Here is a 9,860-nt window from a genome sequence, read left to right as displayed (position 1 = left end):
TCATATCTATTTTTACTTTGGCTTTGTCAGAAATCATAATAGCCACTCCTGCCTTCTTTTTCTCATTTGACGCCGAAAAGATTTTGCTCAAACCCTCAACCTTAAACTTGTGTATGTCCACCTGCCTCATATGTGTTTCTTGTAGACAACATATGGTGGGATTTTGGTTTCTAATCCACTCTGCTATTTGCTTCCGTTTTATGAGCGAGTTCATCCCATTCACATTCAGAGTTATAATCATCAGTTGTGCATTTGCTGACATTTTCAAATCCTCCCCCATTCCTACCCTCTTTTTCCTTATACTTTTTTCCTTTTAAACCAGTGGTTTGCTATTGAGCCGCTAACCCTTATCCCGTCCCTTGATTAACTTCCCTTTCTACCCCCCCCTTATTTTTCCTCCCTCTTTTTGTTTTTAAAGGCCTTATGAATTCCCTCCCCCTTCACCCATTCCTTTTTTTGACCTCTGGATTTTCTCTGTGTAAAAGTTGTGGAGTGTTAAAGACTTCTTTTTCTTGTTGTTATTCTTTCTCTTCTGAGCTTCCTGAGACTGGGTAGCCATCATTAGCCCAGCAGCTTCTCAGCTTTATCCTCGCGCTCAGGGTCTGTCTGCAGGCTATTAGTTCCTGAGGTCCGAGTTCTGGTTTTTTCCAAGGTCAAGCCCCCTGGTGTACCCCCTTTCTTGATCCTCTGCTGGAGGTTCCTTTACAAGTCTCAGGGCGCTGCTTCCACAGTCATACACCCATCCACGCTGGTTCCCCACTCAGGGTTTCACAGCTTTAGCTCCTGGCTGTGTCTGCCTCCACCCATGCCTCCGCCCGTGCCTGTGCTCTGAGCTGGAGCTCTGCGCCCGGCGTCCACTCTGCTCCTGAGCTCAGATTTCGCGTGCGTTTTTTGGCTTATTGGGGTCCTAAATCTTGCTGCTCTCAGGAACAGGCCCCGGAGCTGCCAGTGATTCGATGGGTGCCCCAAACTTGCTCTATTTCTTTTTAACTGGCTTCGGCGCTATAGGTGTTGTGTGTGAAGGGGGTGGGGGTGGGGTGGTTGCTCAGCCCGCGATTTAGTGAGAGCTGTTTCACCCCTTTATAGCATGGAAATGCCTCGATTCCACGTACCTTCCACGCTGTGCCCTGTTGTGGGGTTCCTCCGTTCGTCTGGACTTGTTTTTATGTCCCCTTGAGGAATTTTGTGTGTTTCGGTCAGGAGAGGTTAAGAGCTGCTTCTTACTCTGCCGCCATCTTAACCCGGAACCCCTTTATAGCACTTTTTAAGAACAGTTCACTTTCTTGATTCAAGAAGTTAGTAAACTTCTTTTCCTGAAATTTCTCTCAAAAATTTTTTTAAATCTTAGATTTTATGAAAATTGTACACCAGTGATATAACAGAGCCAACCAAAAGCCAAAAACCCCAACTCACTTTGCATCAAATCAGTTGTCAAATCCTTGGTTTGTGCTTTTGTTGTGCCTTTTGTTGTGCCTTTTACCTCTGACCTCCTTTCTAATCATACTAATATCCCTGTTTCATACCCTCATTTCTTCTTACCTAGTCTGTAAAGATGCTCCTAAAATTATTTCCCTTGAGCACAGATCTGATACATCACTTCTTTACTTATTGAACTTAGGTGCATTTTTTGCCTCTAGAATAGATTCTAATTTTCCCTGTTTTGCTTTCAAAGTCCTTCCTCACTAGAAGTCAACCTTTGTTCCCAACCTCCAAATCTCCCTCCCTCCCTTGAGCTTCTCTCTTCCTCACTCCTTTCTCCATACCTTTGAGTGGACATCTCTTCTTCCTCCCAGCCACCTCATGGTATCTATCCTCTTCTTCCCTTAAGATATACCTCAAGCACTGTATTCTCATGAAGCCTTTCTTCTTCCACTGCCAGTAGTAGGATCAGTAACAGTAACAACAATAATAATAGCTAGCATTCATGTAACACTTTAAAGTTTTCAAAGTGACTGACACCTTTTAACTTGTTGGATTCCCTTAACAACCCTCTGGGGTAGGTGCTATCATTCAGAGATGAAGAAACTGAGGTAGACAGAGACATAAGTGGATAACCAAGTGTCATACAAGTGTCTGAGTAGATTTGAAGTTGTCTTCCAGACTCCCAAGTCTCACATACATTCTACTGTGCCACCTAGTGTCTCTCCTCACCAAATACCCTAGATTTACCAACTCTTTTCAGTTGTATTTATTCCTTTTATATATTGTACCCATTGTATCCCTCATTATTCTGCAAACTGAGTCTAGCACTTCCCATATGTTAAGAAATACTTGTTGATTGACTGTGGTAACCTTTTAACTGATCTTCCTGTCTCTTGTCATACCTTTACTGCATTACAACCCCAATGATCTTCTTAACTCATCTCTGATGCAGCTTCTCTTTCACTAAGAAATCTCATCTCCCTCTTGCCCATCATATAAAGAATAAACCCTAAATCAGCATTGGTGAAGGTTTTCAAGTTCGTGTATCCAGACTGCCTGTGAGCCCTCCCACATTACCCTAGAGGGCAGAGGGAAGAAGTGTTCTCTTTGGAGGGCTGGACAGAGGGTCAGGGCATGTAAAAATGTCCTTGGATGCTGGGAAGAAGGGGAACAGAGCAGCTCCCCTGTGTTGACTCCAAAACGCATGCCAGTACTTTGCCAATGCTGCCCTAAATGATCTTGACATTCAAGATCCTCTCTTCAGTTTATTTAACATTATTGGGTGCCAATTATATATGAGACATAGTATTTGACACCAGGAATACAAAGGGAAGAACATTTTATGCCCTGTTGTCAAGCTCACATATTCCAGGTGATGAACAAATATGGACAACTACAAAGGAGATTTGAGGAAGAATGCCCTAACCCAGGGGATTGAGAAAGATTCCTTATAGATAATACTTGAACTAAGTGTTGAAGGAAGATGAATATTCTGAGAGGTCCAGATGGGGAAGGACCTAGTAGTTCCAAGCCTAGCAGAAGGCATATATTATTTCACAGTTAGAGGAGGTAAAGTGCCTAGCTTAGGGAATCAGAGTTAGGAATAGTCCAGGTTCACTGAAATATAGAGTGTGTAATGTGTAATAACGTAAAACCAGCATGGAAAAGCAATTTGGGACCAAATTATAAAGAGCTCTAAGTATCAGGCTAGGGAATTTTTTTTTTATTATCCTAAAGACAATAGGGGTTCCCAGAAGATTTTTGAGCAGGGCAATGGCATAGAAATATGTTTTTGTAATGTTACTTAGCAACTGTATGAAGGATAAATTGGTGAGTAGTTTTGCTCTACAATAAGCAAACCTTTTTTTTTTTCCTGAGAAACATAACATTTTAATAGATGAAATAAATAACTCCAGTACATGCAAGATAAAAACTGACATTGGGGAAAAAAATCACTTTTGTTATAGTGTAAATTTTTGGAAACTCACTCACAGTAGCTTTCCCTCAATTCGCAAACCACATGGCAAAAAACTCATAACCTTCACTCTTTCCACACCAAGTGTACTTCTAACTCAACATTCATTAAAAAAAAAAACATACAAAAAGGTAGCTGCATCCATGTCTAATGTTTGAAACTGAGGTAACCTTTAAAACAAACCAAAAAAAAGGACAAAAAAAATCTATAATCTCCTTCCTGCACAATTTGACAGTTAAGATATGGATGGGAATTTCTTCTAAAATGGTTGTAGAGAAGGGGTTTGAGGTGGCCGAAAAGGAAGGAATCCGCATCCAGCACGGTTAAAGCTCTCCCATTGCCCACTCCCAGCAACCGTATTAAACTTTCCAAGGTTAGACTCTCTCTCACTTTGCTTCTACTTATGGTGAGGCTTTTCAAGGTATTTCTGGAGTCAGAATATTGTTGTAGTAGTCTATGAGGTAATGGCCTGAATTGGGCTATCTGGCTAGAAAGAAAAGGACAGATGCATTTCTTCAGCTGTTGTAAAAATTGACAAGATTTGGCAAATGAATAGATATTAGGACAGGGGAAAAGGAAATAGAAGAATCCAAAATGACTCCATTGTTCTAAATCAGGGTGATTAAGAAAACTTGCAAGAGGGTTAGGTCTGGGGAGAACGTGATGAGTTCTCTTCTGGATATTTTTAGTTTGAGATTTTAAGGAATATCTAAGTGGAAATTCCCAAAGAGCACTGATATTTTGCAACTGGGGTTCAGGAGAATGATTAGGTATAGATTTCATATCCATTTGTACTGAGACAATAATTAAAAACTTGGGAGCACATGGTATTACCAGTATACCATATATATACATATAGAGGTTAGGACTGAGCTCACACACCCTGGGGAGGAACATTCACAAAGATCTAGGAAAGTTTATAGAAAAGGAACAGTCAGACCTATAGAAGGGAAAATCAAGAAGCTGAGGAATCAAGAAAGGAAAGAGTATCAAGAAGGAAGGTTTGGATCATCCCAAGTTGCAGAGAAGTCAGCTCAATTTAACACTATTCAATTCCCTGCTATGAAAGGCTCTTTTCTAAGGCCCCAAGGATAGACACAGGCAAAATCTTCCCTGTCTCCAAGAAGCTTACTTTCTATTTGGGAAACATGAGGATGAGACTATGAAGGTCAGAGATCATGAGGACTGAGGAAATCTTGATAAATATTCAGATTAGATGATATAAATTTATAATAGACCCAATCAGAACTGTTATGCACTTTCTTTAGGCTAAAAATGATTTCTTTCCTCATAGCAATTTTCCTTACCTCTCCTTTGCCCTTACCATATTTTTCCTCATAGCTTAGATGTTTGTGTACATCTTTTGTTCCCTATGAGAAAGAGGGTCTAGGTAATAGCTATTTTTTCGCCTAACTTTCCTACCTAGTATAGAACTTTATTCATAGTAGCAGTAACAGTAGTAAAAGACGCAGCAGCAGCAGCAGCAGCAGCAGTAACAGTAACAGTGAACAATACTTGGCTTTAAGCTTTGCAAAGTGCTTTACCAGTATTGCTTCCTTTTATTCTTTCAGTAACCTTGGAAAATAAGTGCTATTATTATCTATCTCTGTTTACCATTGAGGAAACTGAAGCAGAGAGAAGTGACTTGCCCAGGGTCACACAGATAGATAGTAAGTTTCTGAGGTCTTCCTTACTCCAAGCCCAACACTCTGTCCATTGTGCCACTTAGAGACCTCTCCTTCCATGCTGAATTGAATTACATGTGGGCTTTTATTACAATTTGAGTTGAATCAAATTCTTCATAACCATATTAATGATACCAGAACTACAGCAGATCCAACTTTCTATAAAATTTTTGCAGCTGGGGGACAGCTGGGTAGCTCAGTGGATTGAGAGCCAGGCCTAGAGATGGGAGGTCCTAGGTTCAAATCTGGCCTCAGACACTTCCCAGCTGTGTGACCCTGGGCAAATCACTTAACCCCTATTGCCTAGCCCTTACCACTCTTCTGCCTTGGAGCCAATACACAGTATTGACTCCAAGACGGAAGGTAAGGGTTTAAAAAAAAATTATAGCAGCTGCCCAAAATGATCTCAATTACATGTTACATTATGTAATATGGGATTGCTCTACAATAAGCAAACCTTATGTCAGAATGGAAGAAATAGCAAACATTTTACTACACCTATTTTCTCCTGTTTGGAGCATTGTTGTTACAAACAACAATCAAACTAGGCCATTTAGGTGCTAGAAAAATGAATGAAGTGATAAGTGGAAGTTAAGTGATTGCCTTAAGAGGTTAGGAATTACAGGCCTATTAGACAGGGAAGGAAGAACATCATTTGAATAAGGAGGTGGCAGGGTGGCTAAACCCAAATATATATTTATTATTGAATTTAGAGATCTAGCTGAGTGAAAGGAAGTGAATAAAGCTCTGCAACATGGAATATGCTGTTGTGGGTAGTTAAGCCTGGAATGGAGAATTTCAAGGTTAAAGTAAAGTAGTCAGATGAGATTAGAGTAGTAGAAAAAGAGTCAAGAGTTGAATCAATTGACTGAAGTAGAGTTGTTTTGAAAACTGTTGTATTTTGTGTATTTAATCATCAGCTTTAAAATGAGACCTAAGGTATTTTATGCATGCATAGAAAATAACCATTAGACATGATACCTCTCATCCTAGGCCAAGATTGTCTATTATAATTTGTTTGTCAATTTATAAATCATTACTAGGATCAATTAATCAACAAGGATTTATTAAGTCCTTACTCTGTGCCAGGCCCTTTGTTTACATGCTGGGGATACAAAGGAGGCAGAGAGCTCACATTTCAGAAGAGGAGCAGCAACATTACATACATATACAAAGTATATGAAGAGGAGATGGGAGGTAATCTCAGGGAGAGCCATTAGCTGCCATATGAGGGAGAGAAGAACCAGGAAAAAGTAAAGGTGGGAACTGAATTAAATCTTAAAGAAAGCTAGAAGAGCTAAGAGGCAAGACTAAGATGGGAGGACATTTCAGGAATGGGAACAGCCAATAAAAAGACAGAGTCAGGAGATGGAAAGTTGTGTATAAAGAACATCCAAAACACCATGGTAACTGATTAGCTTCAGAGTACATAGTGGGCAAGAGAAGGTTGACATCAAGTCAAGTCTCAGACACCTAGGAATGTAGGAAGGGCTCAAGTTGTGAGAAGCTTTAATTGTCAGACAGAGAAGTTCATGTTTGGTGCACCTAAAGGTGATGGGGAGCCACTAGAGTTTATTGAAGTGGGCAGTGGCCTCTGGTCAGAGCTATACTTGAGGAAAATCACTTTGGGAGATAGACATTTATGATACCTTTCTAGTCTGATTAGGAATTTGCGTTATCATCATTCAGAATTCACATTATTCATTTAATACATTTTCAGGGAGGATCTAGTCATAAAGTTCCTGTCACAGTACTAGATACTTATTTTATAACAGAGACACTATATTCATCAGGACAAGCATGCTTGAAAATATTGCCTTTCTGGTCCCAGGAATTTCTAGGCTCTGAAATGTTGACATGGTGGAGCAATACTACTTCCATGCTTAAATGGATACCCGATCGCATCAATGTGAGTGTTCTTTCTGCAGGTGGAAGAACCACGCCATTCATTCCTTTTTACTCTTTGTGGTTCTTATCCATGTTTTCCCATTACTCTTTCCCAGATACACAGTACTTTCCTAAAGTAGGAAAGCAGACTACAGGTGGCACAATAGACAGAGTTTTAGACTTGGAATCGGAAAGACCTGAGATTCAATCCTGCCTTACTACCTCTATGATCCTGATCAGGATACTTAACTTCTTTGCATGTTTCTTCATCTGTTAAAGGGAAATAATAACACCACCTCATACTAGTGTGAGGACTAGATGAGAGAACGTATATAAAATTCTTTGTAAACCTTAAAGCAGTATACCAGTTCTAGCTATTTTCATTATTATTATTATTGTTATTAAATATCCCAACTAAAACTAAATATCCCACAGAAAACCTACTGTAATTCTAAAACATCAAGCTTTATATTAGTCAACTAGAGGGATATGTTTTACAATATAAGCAAAAAGTATATGTGTATGTATCCATTTTCTTTTCATTGTTTTTCATCTGTTATTTCAAAGCAAACCAATTATTCCATCTTGCTTAATTTTTGTGATTATTGAAGGAACTATTTGCAATAACTACTTATATGTGCTTAAAATCTCAAGGTTATTTTTCTTATTATTAAAAAAGTGTTTCCTCTTTACAGGATGTAGAAAATATATTTAGTCGTATAGCAGATATTCATGAACTCAGTGTTAAATTATTGGGCCATATAGAAGACACTGTAGAAATGACAGATGAAGGCAGTCCCCATCCATTAGTTGGTAGCTGCTTTGAAGACTTAGCAGAGGTAAGTGCCATGTTTATACGAGTTTATTTAGCATAAAATCTTATATATCCACATAAACAAATTATAGTGGAATCCAGCTTTTGTTTGTTAGTCACCTACTCCCATAGTTATTAATTAGGCAGCTATCCTCTCTTCATACACACACACACACTCCAGCTACTCTTTCAGCCTAACTTAGCACATATTTTATGCATTTTCTATGATTTGCTATATTTTTTTTTGTACATTGCCTTCATTTCCTATTTTGTTTTATCTCCCTCCCTAAGAAATAGTTATCTGTCTCTTATGAGAAAGATTGAAAAAGAGAAAAAATTTTGGTCATATTTCAGCAAAATTAACTAATAGTCAAATCTGAGAGTACATGTAATACTTACATCCATACTGTACTACATCTGCAAAAAAAGGAAGTATATTGTTACATTTCTTCTTTAGGGCCAAGATTGATAATAGTAAGTTCACAGCATTTAGTTTTGATCAGGCGGGGGAGAGGAGGGTGTCTTCATTTTGCATTACTATAGTCATTATTAATATTGTTTTCCACTTACTCCTCTACATTAGTTCACTCCAAGTCTTTACGTACATTCCTATAATCTTTATATTCATTCTTTCTCAAAATGTCATTACATAATGTAATATTCCATTGTATCTATGTACCACAATTTGTTTAGCCACTTTGCTCGAAGAACATCTACTTGGTTTCATGTTCTTTGCTACTAGAAATCCTGTTATACAGTTAAGCCTTAGAAAAACCATCTTTTGCAACCATAAAAGGACTAAAAGAACATTGGGCAGCTGATCTACTCTAAAACTGCTCCCCTACAATATAATTGAGAGAAGCTGAGGTGTGTTAAATTACATCAGTAAGCATTTATTAAACATTGCTTTTGTGTTGGCTACTGTGAAAGGCCACTGAAATGAAATAACTCTCTTTAACAGATGGAAGGAAAGTAAATACCAGGCCTGCATGACTAAGGGCACCTAGGAGAAAAGACTGGTGGCCCTGTCTTTTTTGAAAGATCCAGAAAAAGTGTCAGGCACTAACAATAATGGGCTATTTCTTTAGTTGCCTCTGTTTTTCTTCTCCTCATGATCCAAGACTTTGCTTTCTAAAACTTGTGGGCTGAATTTAGGGTAAATTTAAATTTTTTAAAAATCCTCTAGTTCAGTGATGGGCAAACTACAGCCTGTGGGCCAGATGCAGCCCCCTGAAATGTTCTGTCTGGCAGCATGACATTATTCCTAATCTGATGAATACAATGAGTAGGATACAATACAATGCAACTTCGAAAGAGTTGCCTTAGAAACAGATTGACAGATGACGTATTTCCTTTCCTTTGGCCCTCTCTTTAAAAAGTTTGCCCATCACTGCTTTAGTTAATACTGATTTAATACCTGATTATGCAGAACTTCAAGTTCATTCTTGAGTATAATATTTTAAACCACTTTTTAATATTAATCAGTGATGAATAAAAATTTGCAGATATATCCCTGGCTTAAAACACAGTATTCTATTACAACTCAGTTTTAAAAATTTTCATTATGTGAATATCCCCTTCAAATGTTAAAAAAAATATAATTTAATAATGAGTAACATTGCTCTTCATATTAATTTTATCTCTGCTTAAGGACTATGAAGAGATTTATTATATAGGTTTAAAAATTTTAGTAAGATTAAGCAGACATAATTATCATCTGAGTTGCATATAATGTCCAAAAGTTATATTTCATTTTGAACACATTTTTTAATGAAATATCCTTTTCACCAACATTTATACGTTAATACTTTCTAGCCTTATTAAAACCACAGAAACAATTGCTATTAAGGCAATAACAAACTTTAATTTTCTGAGTTTGGGGCAGACAAAGTTAGAATGTGACTAAGGTAGGCAGGCTAAAAGATTACACAGATCAACTAGGAGGTGAGACTTAGCATCTTTTTTACCTCTTATAAGTAAACTTATAAAGTTTGACCAGTCAAGTAGTAGGCCTTTTTTCCCAGCCTCCTCCATGGAGTCCCTATTCCTTTATATAGTCAGTCAACAAAGATAGGAA

The 9,860-nt window shown here is 38.1% G+C and overlaps 1 protein-coding gene across 2 annotated transcripts in view; it reads left to right on the top strand.

The window, feature by feature from the left end:
• The window catches only part of SOS1 (SOS Ras/Rac guanine nucleotide exchange factor 1), a 177,510-nt gene that overhangs the window by 94,317 nt on the left and 73,333 nt on the right, over positions 1-9,860 (top strand). For both annotated transcript variants that reach the window (XM_044663273.1, XM_044663272.1), the window contains exon 6: positions 7,665-7,808. In XM_044663273.1, the coding sequence (XP_044519208.1) occupies positions 7,665-7,808 (144 nt within the window). The remainder of the gene's footprint in view (positions 1-7,664; positions 7,809-9,860) is intronic.

This window comes from Gracilinanus agilis, chromosome 2 (assembly GCF_016433145.1).
Source record: "Gracilinanus agilis isolate LMUSP501 chromosome 2, AgileGrace, whole genome shotgun sequence".
Taxonomy (NCBI): domain Eukaryota; kingdom Metazoa; phylum Chordata; class Mammalia; order Didelphimorphia; family Didelphidae; genus Gracilinanus; species Gracilinanus agilis.
Note: the sequence above shows the minus strand (reverse complement) of the source record. Positions and strands in the feature narration are given on the sequence as shown.